The 17,152-nt window shown below is 38.3% G+C and overlaps 2 protein-coding genes across 38 annotated transcripts in view; one reads left to right on the forward strand and one right to left on the reverse strand.

The window, feature by feature from the left end:
- Nucleotides 1-600: 600 nt before the first annotated feature.
- LOC111250639 (uncharacterized) lies at nucleotides 601-15,780 on the forward strand. Of its 19 annotated transcripts, XR_015327960.1 has the most exons (6): nucleotides 624-1,699; nucleotides 3,394-3,529; nucleotides 5,624-5,778; nucleotides 6,866-9,339; nucleotides 9,808-9,867; nucleotides 10,170-10,709. XR_015327960.1 is itself a non-coding variant. In XM_086989640.1 (3 exons), the coding sequence occupies exons 1-3, from the start codon at nucleotides 7,831-7,833 to the stop codon at nucleotides 13,604-13,606; spliced, it is 339 nt and encodes a 112-aa protein (XP_086845766.1). In that variant the 5' UTR covers nucleotides 7,457-7,830; the 3' UTR covers nucleotides 13,607-15,780. The 19 variants fall into 19 exon arrangements, 1 of the variants encoding a protein (XP_086845766.1); XR_015327962.1 differs by lacking the exon at nucleotides 3,394-3,529 and having other exon boundaries at nucleotides 628-1,699; XR_015327963.1 differs by lacking the exon at nucleotides 3,394-3,529 and having other exon boundaries at nucleotides 628-1,694.
- LOC111250637 (uncharacterized) overlaps nucleotides 3,851-17,152 on the reverse strand; it is a 28,432-nt gene continuing 15,130 nt past the window's right edge. For 2 of the 19 annotated variants that reach the window (XR_015327950.1, XM_022806109.2), the window contains 2 exons: nucleotides 14,785-14,915; nucleotides 5,536-5,741 (listed from right to left, as the gene is read on the reverse strand). Coding sequence is in view for 5 of the 19 variants with exons in the window: in XM_022806109.2 (XP_022661844.1) it covers nucleotides 14,826-14,915 (90 nt within the window). In the remaining 14 variants the exon portion in view is untranslated. Of the gene's footprint in view, nucleotides 5,295-5,435; nucleotides 5,742-6,803; nucleotides 7,461-10,208; nucleotides 10,562-14,784; nucleotides 14,916-15,402; nucleotides 15,535-17,152 lie in introns of those variants that run through there. The other 17 variants (XR_015327952.1, XR_015327951.1, XR_002673440.2 and 14 more) reach the window with 17 other exon arrangements.

Genomic DNA, 17,152 nt, shown 5'->3' on the forward strand with positions numbered 1-17,152 from the left:
TATCAAAGCACTTCTATTCTGACAGCGATAGGTTACATAGGGACTTGTCAAGGATATATAGTTGTTAACGGGTTTGTATGCTACATGAAAATAGACGAATAAACTTACAGTTATATAGAGAAGTTCGGCAGAAAGCGGCGGATTTCAGCTGGAACCAGCAAGACCAAAGCGCGTTTAAGGAGTGAGGCACAACCGTACCAACCAATCAGTGCCCGCTAACAATGAAGATGGATAGTTCAGTATACGTATCATTTATTACGCTACTGAATGATAGTGAAGAGGCTATATTTTTAGGCAAACGATTGCTTAATAGGGCAACGGTTCTTAACCGTAAAGGTGGACAGACAGGGCTCGTATTGTATACAGATGTGCATGCTGACATTAATTAGAATATAGAACAGTTGGTCTACCGCGATATGCTAGTCTTGCACTACTACGAATAAGATGTGCAGACCTATGGGAATAGTTGCGGAATCATATAATATCCGATACATATTGAACAAGCAATGTTCATTGCAATTGCAGGAAAGAAAATAATAATGGGCTATCGGCCAGAGTGAACCCAATGGGCTGTGCAATCGAGTCAGTGATCGATTAGCTAAATATTATAAACACGTAGCCTACGTAAGTGCGACCGTGCCCTTGTAGGCAACACAGCTGGGTCATAAAGACGATCGCCAACCTGGGACATACTTGTACACAGTTAACCAACTTCAATATTGGCTAAGTGCCGGAAAGAAGCTGGCCGTGTACCGATGCCTTATTGAGGGCCGCTAATACAGAGAGAGCGTTACGTCTCCTATAACAAAGCAAGATCATGTGTGGTGGCGTCCGCCAGAGCAGGTCTAGCCTTATATGCATACAGGTTTTGCCATGGCTAGCAGAAGTACAAACAGCAATACAATACAAAATGAAAACTTCATAGGATGCAATATGATGCGAAAGGTGTATTAGGTACACGATATTTCTTAGTAGAAGAAAACTCCAGACCAAGCTCCGTACGTCCATGGTCATTACCAAAGTGTTGTAGCGTGGCGTCTATCAACTGACTGAGCTAGTGAGTAGGAAAGTCATATTGTGGTTGCTTATTGTTTACAGTTTCGACTTTGCAAGATGGCGTGTGAAGGTGAAAATGCCACAATTTCTGCTGACAAACGTGGCCTATCGGCCGAGATTGTTCCGACGGGACAATCTTGGACGATGGATAGAACCGGGAACCTCGGAACAAATTTAATGATGAGTCCTGAAGATGAAGCAACAACTGCAAACTAAGCATGCGGATTATTTATACTACTGTGAAGACGGTCCATTTGATAAGTAGATAGCGTTACATTAATTGCTGTGACGAACGAGTGTTCGTGGGTTTAGCGGCCGATGAAGTACGATCCGTAAACAGCTGTTAACGCTTTAGGATATGCATGCAGACGATTCGCTCATGTATGTACACAACGTGCGTTGTGTACATCAGATAGTACCGAAGCGCCCTCGCAAATACCAGTACTAATGGATCGACTTCACTTCAAAATGAAGCGGAGTACAACGAATTCTACTCTAGAGAGTCAACGAAGATGCTTGATATTGCTTGATAGCTACACCGCGAGACTCTGAGAAATCATTGCAGAATACATTTCGGCATCATAGTATTAGAGGTTACTGCATATACGATGATTTGTTTTCGATCGGGGTAGTAATGGGTAAGGTATGGTAGACGAACTACGGTGTTCTTCATAATTACCTTAATCAAATCGTAGTGGAAACACCATAGATGTGATGTTACGAGTGACTGTTGTGAATTGAGACGAAACACATCATAGTAAAATACCATGGAAGTGCAACTGTAGAATTACTCTAAAGTGACAACACAGTGGTGATAGCTGCTCGTAACTTCATAATTATTGTTCCCTTTCCAATGATAATACCTTCGATTTATTCGAGTTTTAAGTAGATCTGTTTTAATTGCCTTAACCACCTCTGTTCGCTCTTTAATGACGCTTCTATGCTATTATTTTCTATGTTTTGCCGAAGTAATTGTATCAGAGTGAAAAGCGCAGTGCGCAGAGAGTAACTGCGCTCTGTTCATTTTCAAGAGACATGGTAATATATTGGAAGCGTGTTGTTTACTAAACCTCCGTACGTGAAATCCTTTCTTCATTAAACTCTGGACTCAGTTTAAAATTGCAATACCTCTCTGTTTTTCAGAGTGTCAGGCTCCACTTTCGAGTATAATATATTTTGCAACATAGTTTATAAAGCTGAGATGCGTTTTTTCAAGTACCAGCTTTGCTTTTATGGCTATTATTTCATGCATATATATATATATATATATATATATATTTCTTCAATACTGCTAGTTGAAGATCTTTCTTTATTATATGTTTTATATGTATTTTTTCTTATACGCATTTCTCTTACATTATTTCAATTCATCGTAGTGTGTGTTCTTCAGCGGTTTTACGTACGGTACCTAAGCCGTTCAGACAGCTGGCTTCCAACACAGTAAAATACAATACAGCTTTAAATTTAGCTTCTAATGTTTCTACCAGAGCCTCACTATCTACTAATCTTAACCTCCTTCCACTCCTTTTCTATTGTTGGAAACCTACACCATTGTTTTAGCAATATTATTTTGTCTACCTCATTTTTCTTTGACTAATTCGAATTTTTTCTTGTATCTCCTCTAATACCGCAATTCGTCTAGTCTACTAGCTTAATTTGTTTAAATTTAAAGTTCTCATAACACACTGGATTGCGTAATCTATTAGCAGTCCGTTACCCCAGTTCAATTCGGTGTTAAAGGTCTTTGCGCGGTAGTTACTGAGCAGGAGCGTATATTTATTCGGTCTATCAATAATTAACGTATCTAATAACACACTTTACTCGGACCGTTTGCAACCATATTAACGTTGTCTTACAAAGATAACGAGAATATTTATTTTAATTATATACATTTCGAAAAAAAAAAAGCCTGATTTGATCAAAAGAATCAGATTTGATTTAAAAAGTGCATAATTTTATCTTAGAAGTATCCGGCCTAATTTCAAAAGTACCGTATTTTAAGCTAAAACGGCATAACTTTGCACATACCCTGTAAGTTCGATAATAATATAATAAAAAAATATTGCATAGGTTAGGCCTGCCAGTGACCAGCCAATTTCGCGCTTCTGTTTTTCGAAGTAAGTTATTCTAGTTAGCTCTGAGAAGAAAGGTAGTTTTGAGAAGCAAATATAATGTGTTTCTGATCTCTTCTATGTTTAAATATTGCTTACAATATTCTCTAAGTTATGCATTTTTGAGCGGCATTATTAGAGAGAAACTTACGTTTTCTAGCCAAAATATTTCGGTGGATTGAGCTCTAAAACTACTTTAAAAAGATTGAGCCTTCTCTTTATAAAGGGATCAAAACTGGAGATCTTCAAGTCTAGAAAAGCTTTATTCTTACGTCGTGTAGACCACTCTTCGATCAAAGAAGCCCATTTCAAACAATGTTGGATCTTATCAAGTCACAGTGCGTTTCGCGCTGAGTAAGTAAGTAAGTACCGAAATGAGCTGCCCAGCTTAAAATGTTGTAAACATATGAATTTCTCGGACTGGAAAGTTGCTGTCGTACGTCTATTTCTCACACGTTCAATTTCCAGACGCTGTTTGTTACAAGGTGGCATGTTAGTTTCCTCGTAGGTTGGGCATTACAACAGATCAAAAAGTGAAATAATGAAAAAAACATTGTGATATAAGTGTGATAAGGTGCGCCCTCATGCTTTTCAAATGAACCTTTCACATTGGTGCTTCGTGAAAGACAACGATGTACGCCTAAACATCTATAGTTTTTATATAAAAATAACATACTGATACCTGTTTCTGAATTTCTGTTGTTTATTCAAAGGAAAAGAAACTTTTATCTATCGATTTCTTTACACAACCTATTTCAATGCGACACGATAATGTAGAATCACAATTGAAAGCTTTTAATAAAAAAAAAAAAAGTATTACGTGTTACAATACCTTACTGAACCATGTCTATTATTTTCCTAGAGGCTGTTTTTTTGCGTAGCTAACGCTTTCACGTTTTAAATAAATGCTAAGACTAGAAGAATCAAACTATATAGAGAGTATATGAAGCACAATCACGAACGTACAGGCTCGAAACGGACTAGCCTTCTAAAGCAGTTTACCTTATTCAGATTGACTGAGAATTGGTAATATTATTGCATTTAACATATGTAATAAGAAGCCGTTTATTTACACAAATCATTTCCATTAGCAAAATGTAAAAAGGCTGTATTCCGCCGCCTTTAGCACTGATTTCTAACAGATTCGCAGATTTTTCCAATCTTCCAGTAATATAATATACCTGTTTATAGAGAGCCGGTCAATGGTTGCCTGAGATATCAAACAGAGCGGACAAGCTGGATTACCCTGCATGAAGCGAAACAAGGTATTGACATGACAATGTCGACTCGTTCACATGCTGTCGGGGAAACCACAAAATGTAAATCTCCATTACTCTAGCGCAGATACTCCAAATGATACTCAACATACTGTTGATAGTGGTGCTCTATTGATTCATGAGCTTAACAAACGTTTGGTTTGGTACTGTGGAGCTAATCTTTCTGAATTCTATTACTATAGACCTTATTTTTAAAATATCTCGTCAAGAAACAGTGGATTGGCTTCAAGTCTAGGTAACGGACTGGCTATTTTATAGGACCGCTTTATCTGGGCCCACCCGTTTCTGACATATAACGATAGTGAAGCGCGGATGCTCCGTGCTGTTCGATGATCCTTGCAAAGTGTCATAAAACATTGGTCCGAATCGTTTGCTTCTAATTCCACACTGAACTGTTACTCCTGCTCTATTTACATAGTATTCTCGCATAACATGCGGGTTTCCAGTTGCCCCGTAGGTGCAATAATACATTTTAATTATGCCCTTTACTTTGAATACAGCTTTAACGCTTCAATCTTCTTTGAAAACCAGATTGTTATCCTGTTCGTCACGGAGCATCTTGATTGCTAGCATAGACCATTGTTAAAATATAACTTTTCCATCTAGAATGTATTAAAAAAAGTGATGATTGCTCGATATGCTAATGCCAACCTTACTATTTGAGCGTCTCACGAATTTTCTAGTGTTGTCCTCTCAGTGGTGATACTCAGTGGTATTGTTGACCTTCCAGAACTTTATTTACGAATATCCTGAACAGTTTTGCCTGTTTCAAGCTTATCTTCTATCCAATTAATTGTGAGTCACCTAGATAAATCTTCCTGAAGCTCCTTTTGATATTGGCTTCGTACTTCTGCATTTCAGAGTGAAAAAATGTTGTTCAAAAGGTAACGTTCATCTACTCATTGTCTCTAATCAATCTAGCCCTGAAAATAAAAAGTAATCATGAAGTATTAAATAGAGTGTGTATATACACTATGCTTGCTATACTCACAACATTATTTGTGTTCTGTGATCTCCTAAGTCTTTACCTTCTACCCAGGGAAATCTTGACACGGGTCCGCCGCCGGCAGGACGGACGTACGACACGAACATTGAACCTTGCTTTACATCATGCGACGTATGCATTTTAATTACATTCTAATTTGATTTATTTTTATATTTTTGTTATTTCGATCGTAGAACATCGTTCACCTATAGACAGTCGAACATAAGGGAGTACGGCCAAAGGATGAATCGTGCAAGGATTAATGAGTGCAGCATACCAGCATCTGTAATACATTTGTACCACACAGGATACCTGTAAAAAAAGGCAAAAAACAACATCATGCAATGAGGTACTCTACAACGTATAATAATAGCCTATAGCAGAGACAAATAACCGAAAGCTCCTAAAAACTGTGAGAGATGTCGAAAAAAGTGCGAGGATAAAATTAAGGAGCATTTGTTGGTTATATCAAATTTATAAGTTCTACGATTTTTCATAATTCAACGCGAACTTAGATGTTCGCTGTGGAACAGAAATCCAACACAAGAATAATATAATTTGATAGATATCCGTATTTTAAGTTGACAATTTTCATATTCATACTAAGAAAGTGTAACTTAAAATTCAGTTGTTGGCCATTGTACGCGTGCCGGATAACTTGCTGTAATTCTTTCTAATTTTTAAATGCTTGAATATATGTATGATCTACAAAATATGCAAAAATAATAATATATGTTTGGCTTTTTTGAGAATTTCGTGTATGTCTAAAAATATTTTTTTTGTAATATTATAATAATAATAACACTTGTTATTTAGTACGAAATTCACAGTTAATCACTGAGAGTAATTTTAACGAAAAAAAAAACCGAATTAGATCAAACAGGTATTATGTGCCATTGTTATTCATTGGTTAAGCACGGTAGGAGGTGTCGAACGAATTAAACGCCTGCGATGATGAACGCATTTGGTACAATTAAGTTTAAGTACAGACTGAGAACACCTTAAGTAACTCTAAATAGATTTTACGGTAGTATATATACTTTGAATTAAGCTTCCTATTGAACAAGATTAATTTCAAATAGCATTTCTGTAAAGAAAATCATCGACGATACGAAAATGGTAGATAATTGAACGGATGTAACGCTAGCAACAAACGTATCGCTTTTCCTCCAAGACAAATCAAAAAAATTAAATAACTGAGTAATATTATGCCAGCTAAACTAAATTCAAGGAAATTGTAACAATGTTACATTTTCAGTCATGAGATGTAGGCCCAGTGCTTATTGGGTCAAAAAAACGATTAGTCCTAAAGATAATAGAAAAAAATAATACAAGATGAAGCAATACCATGAGTGGCCTTCTGTTTTGTGGTACCTGTCAGCTGTAGCAGCTTTTTAACAACACGATGTCTTTCTGCGTTACTAACGGAATCTTAGTGGCGAAGGCATTGCGCTGGAAAGGGCTCTCGTGAAGTCAGGGTCGTGGCGCGCCATTCGCGGATAGCCCTGCGATAGCAGATTCTGACCCCGAGCTGCGTCATAAGGAGCAATGAATGGTCTGGTGGCAGTTGACTGAGTGAACGCTAATAATCAGAAACTGGTTTATATGAACGACGCGAAAAAGTTGCGCAACATTATTAAGTTATGTGCAGTATTCATGAAGTGTACTGCTTACGATAGTAGCGCAATATGTACAGTGGAAATTGTTAGCCAAAAATCTTTGTTGCAGTAAACCCTAAATCGAAAGAGAATCTTTTCGCCTCTATTACAATAACCATTTACACCGTGCAATCTGTGATGGCCGAAGACGTTGGTAGCATTTTACCGATTTCCGAAGCATCCCATGAAGATGTCTACGATTTCGCCTATGCCGATGGACTAACATTTCCGTCAGTGTTAACGCCCTTCCATTGGTCGTCACTTTTGCCGATGCTCGTAGGTGCACTGCTTCTTACGATTTGGATTGTGCATAAAACAACCCAGTTCTACTTCGTTGAGGAGTGCTTTAAAATCCTTTGCACTTCAGACTCTGCTGCGCAAATCAAGACCAAAAAAACGAAAAACCTTCCTTCAGTGCCAGTGACTATTCTACAGCCAGTGTTAATGCCTCCAAAGGACACCGTGATCACCATTAAACTATGATAGTTTGAGTAATGTGAACGGCGTACAAAGACTGAGAATTAAACAAAACTGATGAGGTTTTAGCGGGGAAAAAAATGTAGAAACGTTGTAAACATATAATTGCCTGCCAGTATATATTTTAAGCACAAAATATGAAAAGCGTTATGAAGAGGTTTCTGTTAGCGAAGGCTTTGATTTTGACAGCGCATTTTCTATCCATTTGGTTGGTTTCCATCCAACCATAGTTTATATTATTTCTTTTGCAATGGTCATATGGAAAAATGGTTTTAGTTATTGCTAGCATGGTTCGATTTTGTTCGTTTACGGTTACATCGTCAGTCGAGTCAGAGGGTGCCATTACTGTCGAAACGTACGTCCATGATCAATTGGTCTGTATAGCACATATGTTGAATTATATTTCATTATATTTTTTAATTTAGGACTTGCAATACCAGAAGTGAATGCTGCACCACTTTTAGAGACAATTTTGTTATTATGTGGGTTTCGAAACGGGTAAACAAGCTGGCAAAAAGCTTATACAACAGTTCACCATGCTTCGGGCCAATTAAGTATATATAAAAGTAAAAAAAAAACACATTTATATTACATAGGGAAAAAGTCATACGAATTTTAACGAACGGATTGTCATCTGAGTGCACTCCAATATTCGAAGGTCTGTCATCTGGCTTTTACGAGTCTATAGATATATTATATAGATCAGAACCTGTTGTTCTTTTTACCAACTTCTCTGCGTATTCAGTGTACTATTCGTTTTATTGATATTTTTAATTTTTTTAAATATCGGCATATATTAAAACGTCAAGAAGCTTAACGGTAAAATATTTATGTCATTACTTGTCAATTTTTCTATATCATTCTGATATGTAAGTTCCCTAAACTTAAATTCGGTTCTTTTCATGCACTCGCATAGGCTGCTTGAACGAGATCGTACCACTGAATATCTGAACAAAGCGACACCAAGTTCGAGCGAAAAGACAAAATATTTTATGTATAGACATTGTACTTATTTATTTTGACAGTATTTCATAATTGGCGTGCTCTTATTATAGCTTGTGGACGAAATAAAGAAACACCACAACGTTTCGTCAGAGTCCTGTCAAGCCAATGCAAACGAAGAACTACTGAATAAAAAAAAGGCCGTGCAGTGAACGCTTGTCCGTAAATATTAATAGATTCTAACACCGATGTCAAGATGGGACCTATGACGTGTTTATAGCAGTGACCGACTAACAAATCCAGTCACAATTCTTTGGCCCGCGTAGCAGTCGCGGCGCAAAACAAATGCGACCTTCTAATCAAAAGTTATTTGCTTCAGGCACATTTTTAATTGTGTATGATAGCACCATTATCAAGTACCTATACACAGATATTGTTGGCGCCAGGATGTGATTGCGTCACTTGTGGCAGCGATTTCAACGTAATTACCTTAATGAGTCACGTTTGAATGACGCGCTTACTCGCTAAGGCGTAGTTCGTCCACGTATGGACAAACAAACGAATCGCTCTTTGTCAGTTATTAAGAGCGACGTTTGCTTCAACGGCACACGCAGTGACAAAATTAAGTATAAGAGTTTTCGGCGTCAATACCCTTTTTATTACACTGATAATTTTGGCAGGTGGAAGCGAAGCGTAACTCTCTGAGACTCTATCAAATCCACCGACGGTCAGAACGACATTATATTTCATTGAGGAAGATTTTTCACTTATTTGAGCAAGGTACTCGTAGGAAACACAGTTACAAAAGCTCTGAACTGTCAACAAACTTGCAGGTTAGTTCTGTCGGCATCATGCAATAGACCAAATATTGATACATAGCATAACTTAGTCATTCCTCCGATAGGAATTGATTTGGTAACTTGCATAGCGTTGTAAATTGCAGCATTTCTGTGTTATAACAGATTGTTACCATTTTTGCTCAAGACTGCGCTCTTCATCGTCTACAGGGAATATTCCATGGTCTTAAATTTAATTGCACTGACTGAGCCAAGTGTGGCTTACTTCACGTTGGGACATTTCGGCAAAGTATTTCCTAAAATTTTCTATCATAATATATCAAGTCGACGTCAAATTTAGATGACGTTTAGAGCTGGGTTGAGCGGCTCGGTCGCTGCTTGAATACTGTTCCCACATAGTTGCCCGACTTGATTATTAAAGGCCTTTGATTCAGAGTTCATTTCGCAACAAATTAATTGCGCAAGGTAATTTTTTTTCATTCTTCATTTTTCAATTCATTCCAGAAACGGTGATGTTTGGGTTGAGTGACAGAAAGTGTCGGCAAGCTTTCGACATACTTACTGGTATTGTTGCTTTTGATATATCTGCTATCGTTATTGATATTCCGACACTATTTTTTCTCTCTTATATATTTCTTTTATATGTAGTTTATTCTGTCCTTCAGATCGATGTCTTTCAGGTAGACTTTTTGCTCTTGAGCTAATCATTTTTAGCAAATTTGAAGTTTTTTCGGTATTTATGAGCATATTTATGACTATGGCTGCACTATATGGCTTTTCCTCTTAACTAAAATGTAAAACATGTCCATATGTTTACCTAATTTATTTTAAGCTAATCATTTCGTAAAATATTTTTCTTTTTTCAGATCTTCTATCATATATCATCATTACGAATACAAACTAGAGGAAGCAAAAAACTTTTATTAAAAAAGTTCACCAGTACCGTTTATGCTGACAAGCTATTATATAAGGCCATGATAATGAAGTCCAGCTTTTTGTCTTCGTAATTACGGATAAATTGGATTTAATTGTCATCCATTTTTACTCATATAAAAGACAAGGCCTCCGTCGTTTTTTTTTCAAAAAATTTTGTTTTCCTTGAGAGCGATAATACTCGTCAGGATCTTTCAAACGGTAGCTCATTTCTTCGTCACTACATTTGGCACGGCCAAAAAGGTCACGCAGAAAATGTTCTGCGTTACTTAGGAACTTAAAAAATAACGACGCTGCCGACCTTGTCAGTCAATTGTTGATGATACTAAAACACAGATACGGAAAAAAGCGCTATTTAAATGCCGGAAAGTTTTTTCTCCAGTTCAACCCGACATGAAGTGAGCCATTAATTTGCCATTTTGGTATATAAAAAATGATAATATAATATAATAAATAATTTTAGTCACTTATCATCACGCTCTATTAACAATGCATCGCATGCTTATATTTTAAAAATGTGCACGAGATATACAAAATGTCAGGGTTGGCTTGTTTTGGTTGTATGCGTTTTGTCACTACCTCATTCTTCTTTGCGAAATGAGTACATTAATTCTGTCTACGACTGACATTTGTGAAGGTTGTGTGAGGTTTTAGTGTTTTAAGTACAATTTTGTGTTTACTAATAGGATTTGTATAATGTTTTTTGCTTTTGGTGCTGTGTCGGCACTCGATTCAATACTGCCTCGATTCAGGGGCAGCGCTCTTTCTCATTTATCGCAGAGCCCAAGAAGACTATGCCTGTATCTATGTCTTCTCCGTTTTCGTTCTTCTTTGAGTGCTTGGAAGTTACTATCAAGTTTTTTCATCCTAAAGGATTCAGTTCACCAGCGCGTCGGTCTTATTGAGCACTCCAAATTTTCCAAATTTAAATTTCTGCCCTTTTTCCCTCAACGTATGCACTGTCCCAGTATCTGGGTCGCATAGCCACACATGCCAGCTTTGCGCGCGGTTCATGAGCCATTTGACATATGTCTTATCTTATGGAAACACATTTAGAGACGCTGTGGCTAGCGTAGATCCACGTTAAATGCTAAGTTATTTTTGTGTGCTTTAAAGTGTTTCTACTATCGCTCTTTAATTTTCGGTGTTAACTTCTTAGCTCTGGCAGCGATCCTCGTTGTGCTTACCCACTTCTGTCGAGTATATTTCGCTCAACTAGTTCTTTATAGAGTAAGCGTCTCATCGTGATATATTTCTTCTAGTTTTTCACTATGATGTCCTATAGTTCCATCGGACCCACGACGATTTCAGTAAGGATTGAAATGATTTTGGTGTACTCTGTTTATCTTTACGAAGGGTTATCCTCGTTAAAACTCCCTACTTCTTCTAGTCAATAAGTGTTATGGCTTCTCTTAGCTGGACTGCTAGCTTAAGTTGCGTGTCTGTTCATTCAATTTACTACATTGCCCGCAACCGTAGTCGTTTTATTCTCTAAGCTCGGTTCTAGTTCCGGCAATGATTACCACCACGCGACCGTCCGCATACGCTACCATATTTACTCCAGCCGGCATAAATAGTCTGAGCACTTTATCGTAGGCAAAGTCTCTCATAAGGTTTGTGGAGTAGCCTTAGGACACTCCTGCCGTGACACCGTACTAGGTGCCATCCGTCAGGAACACCCTATCTATACAAAGACGTTTGTTATAAAGAGTACAAGATTAAAGTCCAGTTTCTCGATTTGAAGACATTTTTTACTTCCAGGAGACAATTGTTTTTCTTCTAAACCCCAACAGCTTTTTGTAACCACTTTTTCGTTTCATTTCTTGATAGTCTCTGCGTGATAGGGCCTTTAAGTGCGTTAGTTATTGTGCTAAATAGCCAGCGTGGTTTATCTGAACTTGGTCGTTTTACAAGCTTATTCAGCTTCCGTATGGATATGAACCTAGCCTCTCCTCACTTTTCTAGAAAACGATTATTTTACAGAAATTTAGTTATTACTTATTGAAAGAATTTTAAGCGTTTCGTCAGGGAGTGCTTCGTAACTTTTAGCCCATTGCCTTCTCTACCGCCACTCGTTACTGTCATCCGCTAGAAAGCGTCTTCGCGCGTCAACCGGGCCTCTCTCCGGTCTCTTCTCCTAAAAAGTTGTTAAACGGTCGTGCGAATCAGTTTATTTAGGGATTTAGAGAAACGCCACCTATTTGATTTCGAACTATCCCATTTTTTTTCTTATGGTTTTGCACGATCTCCTTGTGTAAGTCGGTTCTGATTTCATAAAATTTACTGAGTTGCTATATTGTAATCCTTCCCCTAGCCCTTTTGCAAATACTTCTCACTCCACATGTTGCTTTTTCTATACACCACTTGTACCTATGTTTTCGCCTACTGCTGCGTATGGTAACCTGTACTGACAAGGCCATTCAGCATTTTCTCATTCCCTCACATTTCAATCGGAGCCTATCTTGGTTACCCTTTTGGCGAAAGCTTTGTTTTGACTCACGACCTTCCATACGTTAACCTCATAAATTAGGTTCCTGTAATCACTGAAGCTCTGTAGCTTCGATACGCTTGAACCTATATACCAGTGAGTCCGTACAAGCTGTCAGTTTGATGTTGGGTGGGCTTATGAATAAATGGGCGTAAATGGTGAACTTATGATTAACTAGAGGTCTCTTTTAAAATAAAAGACTACTACCTTTTGCAAAATCCATTTGAGCCTCCATTCCGTGGCAGCTATGTAAAAATCTCTGGCGCCCAACGCTTGGTCGTTGTCATCCAGGCTTTTCCCTGGATTATCAGAGGATCTTTCAGGCAGTAAAAGAAGCACTGCAGCTCCGCTACTTCGTTAACTCGACAAATAATACAAATGACTCTGGTGATATCCTGGACTAGGATTTTGTTACCTAGAGTTCTGGGCATTCAATTCAGGGCAGTTTAGAGTACAGTGCCTCCTGGCTTCGGCGATTCTATTCCGACTTCTTTGACCCTGTTTTTAGGAGTAGTTCCAATCCATTACAAGTCCTATCTGTTGTGATCGTGTTAACCAGGGTCTTGGTTTGTGTCCGTTTCAAGACAAGCTTCTAGGTTAGCCTTGGCGTCAGTCTTTCAGATTAGTGCTTCGTTAGACCCAACACACATTACTTTCACCAGCAAGTCCTCTCTTTAAATTCGGGATTCACCTCTTACTTACTGTGTAAGCGTCGTAGCTGATTTACGTAGGAGCGGAGAGCTTGCTTCATACAGTTCTAAATTCCGGCTCCTTTTTTTCCTCTGGTGTGATCATTATTTTCAGCGTCGCACATGCAGATCACATCCCGTCAACGGCCTTCAAAGAGACCTTTATCACCTTCGTGCCTTTACTGTGATTTAGCCCAGCTGGCAAAAGGACGATGCGCTAAAGACTCAACTGTACCCCTTGGAATTGGCCCAGATAACAATTTAGGAATTCATCGATCCCATTATTAATGCCAGTTCCAGCTTTCATTTCTCAGACTTTGATGATGATGATAATGATGATAGCAGGCCTGAGGACGCCTTGATCGAGGTTGTCTTAATGTCATTCACGAAGCCATCGTTCTTGTTCACTTGTGTTACTTTCTCTTCTAAAACGACTATGCGATATCTTAATTGGATTACGGTCAGCAGTTTTTCTTCACAAAGCTCTAAAGACAGGTAGTCCTTATTACACCTACCGACAGCTGCCTTTGGCGTATGTTCCAACCGGATTCTTTTCCATGCCAGTTCCGTTTTTGTACATGCATTGCCGCTCCTTAACTAGAGATATCACATTCCTATCAGGGACTGTCTCTGCTTCTCGTCGTACCAAAGAACAAAGGTGCATCTTCTTTCAGTGATGCTTTCAACTACTGCTGCCAGCATTTTTACCAAAGTAGAAATGCTGGTAGCAGAATATGCAGCTGACCGTTTTTTCCGCTACTGGTGTAAACCACCGGCAGTGGCATTTTGGCGGCAGCTGCTGGCTTCTGCAACAGCTACAATCACCTCCACGATTTCAAGGTGACCGGCCGGCTGACTCGTTAGCCAGCCTGCCCTATCTGCTTTTGTCTCACCGATCGCGTAACAACTACGAATGCGGAACGTTACCACCTGTTTCATCCTTTTTTTACGTACTTGCTCTTGACCGCGCGCTTATCTAATTTTTTTCATCGAAATGCCCAGTATCTTTTTAGCCGCGGGAATACCTGTATTTCCTCTTGCGGCAAGATCTGCGGGCCAACTTGTGAACCAGATCGTAGGAGACTTCTTTTTCCTAACCTAACTAAATACGGAGTTTTTGATAAGCGCTTATTGCAGACAGAAACGCAGAAGGGCGATATGGCAAATGAGTGAGGCACAAATTTCCGCGCAGAGCAAAACTTTCTGCATTTGACATGTTACCTGCGTATTAATTTTATGTCACATTACTTTTTTTTTATATGCCAACCGACCGTTAAATAAAACGTGTTTGCGTAAATAGTAAACTGTCTATTTCAGAAAGATTTATTTACATTCTCCATTTAATGGTATCCAAAATAATATAGTATTTACCAAATGATCGTTAGCCAGTTTATGCGATATTGGGTTTCCGCTCAAAACCTTCGCACACCGTTGCCTCGTTGCGACTTTAATGACGTCTGTTTTTTCAGACGCCTACTTTCCTCTTTGACCGTTCCAAGGCGCTGAAAGTGAAAATTGCATGCGATCAATGATAAGTTTGTGACAAGTAAAACTAGCTTGGCTAAAATGTAGATAAATAATAGCTGGGAAACAGATAAAATGCACACCAAAGTGGACTATGTATTATGACATAGGTAGGATTGGGTAAAAAAATAATAGTCGCAGATTGGTTTATTTGTATCTTCGGTATTCGATCCCAGCTTCTCGTTACAGAACAACGAGATTGAAAATTCTAGCGAAAAACAAACTATGGAAATTTTTTACACACAAATAGCACAAATAATCTGACTACATTATTATAAATACGGTCCCATTTGAATGAAATTTATGTTGAAGAAAATATAATAGAAATCGACAAGTCCCTATGGATGTAATAAGATTGTCGATTTACGAAACATATTCTCTGACAAGAATGAAAGAACGCATTTTCACAGTTGTTAAAGCTAAATTTCGGCTGTGTGTGTTTGTACATAAAGATAACTCGAATACTTCACTTCGGGTCACTAAGGTGACTTCAGTAAACGCGTCTCATATTCATATGGCGTTGTCACGCACTTTCCTAGAACGAGTTTGCTTCATGTTAATTGTTTGTCAACGTTTTTTTCTATCGGGAACGAACTTCTGCAACGAAAAGAAAATGCTTCTTCAGATATTGTATTGCCGCTTTTCTAGATGTTAGAATCGTTTTTATTTAATCTAAGGAATACACACAAATTGACCAGATGCTTCATCCCACTGGGACTCATGTTTGTTGCATGGCCTTTGGGTCAACTAACACCCCAGTATACTTATGTCAATCGCTATTTCATTCCAGTAACCGTATTAACACAAATAAACAGTTACCGTTTGCCAACCGTGGTCATCCCAGTATACTTCGTTTTCCTTGTTTATGCACGTGTGAGAGTTAAGGGCCGCGTGGGGTTGGCGGCTAACATGAACTCTTTCAAATGTGTTGTCATGGCAGTTATGCCTGCGATCATAGCTAGTTCAAATAGTAGAGCTGCCAAGAAAAAGAGTTAGATCAAAAAGCTGAGGCCTGTTATCGTTCGTTCGTCTCGGAGTAAACAACATATTTTAGATTAAGTAAGAGCAGAGTATAGAGGGTAGCGAAACAGTGAAAACTGACAAAGGATTTAGGCGATTTTTAATACGAGTGCGAGAAACGAGCTGTCTAACAATTTTATTTCTTTAGATACAGCATCCTCTATGCGTTAGTTTTTAACGAGTCTATATTTATTTATTCTGGCTTGTTGGCTCAAGATAGATTTGTGGTCCATTTTTTAGCGTTAGCTTTAGATCTTATAATAATTTTTCTACGAACGAAAACTTGTGCTACAATAGAGTCTAATCCCTGCTGGGCCATGAAGACCAATTAGATACATTGTGCCTAGACAATGTAACGATAATCAGACGTCACTGCGGAAGAAATAATTCAGATAACTAAAAAAAAACGCTGAAGCTCAAAAGGGAATACAAAACCTCGTAGTTGTGAGTTCGGGCGTTTTTTCGAAAATGATACTTCACGTTGAGAACGTTAATTCAAAAAACAAAGCAATCAAAGCAACGGTTTTCATTTTTGAAAGATAAAATTGCCGCACACCTAGTGTATGAGTCTTTTGAGAATCACCAAACGCGCGACTTAAAAGTAGTTTACATCCTTTAAGAAAGGAGTTTTTAAGGCTCACGAGTCATGAGCGACTTAAAACGGCCTGTCAAATCGGCGACAACGATCCTTGTGAAAGCGAACCAACATTATACTCTGCAGTAATTCAAATCTATTTTCGTTATTAATCAGAAATCGATCAGGTCCATCTGTATATCGAAGGATACATCGAGCGCTTCACAGACATAACTATCTCCGGAGCAATGGCTATTTGCGTTAAGACAATTTCTAGAAAATAACGTAACTTCACTTTATTTGCATATCGCTGACATTACAGATGCAAAATAGATACTTGACAAAAAGAGTAGCTCGAGCATTTTGACACTAGCCTCTTAAGGCCGCGCGGTTATTCCGTTTATCTGGTAAGTAACGACCAAATGACTATCGCGCAACAAAGCGTCAATAGATAGATTCCTGAATAATAAAATTCAAAGATATGTGAACACTTGGCGCACACTTACATAGTGGGTATACTATATGTATACATAGATATACAACAATGTCATACTTCGGGAACTGGTTAAAAATGTTTTTGAAAAAAAAAAAGCTAGTTTTAGGAAAGCTGTTGAAGCAAAC

Source organism: Varroa destructor, unplaced genomic scaffold (assembly GCF_002443255.2).
Source record: "Varroa destructor unplaced genomic scaffold, Vdes_3.0 BEIS01000005.1, whole genome shotgun sequence".
Taxonomy (NCBI): domain Eukaryota; kingdom Metazoa; phylum Arthropoda; class Arachnida; order Mesostigmata; family Varroidae; genus Varroa; species Varroa destructor.

Bases quoted from the DNA above. Each gene is read 5' to 3' on its own strand.
- LOC111250639 (XM_086989640.1), top strand. From the start codon at position 7,831: ATGGTTTTAGTTATTGCTAGCATGGTTCGATTTTGTTCGTTTACGGTT. The intron at 7,939-9,186 runs GTCTGTATAGCA...TAATTTTGGCAG, and splicing joins CGTACGTCCATGATCAATTG to GTGGAAGCGAAGCGTAACTC. The intron at 9,340-13,528 runs GTTAGTTCTGTC...CATTATTTTCAG, and splicing joins AACTGTCAACAAACTTGCAG to CGTCGCACATGCAGATCACA.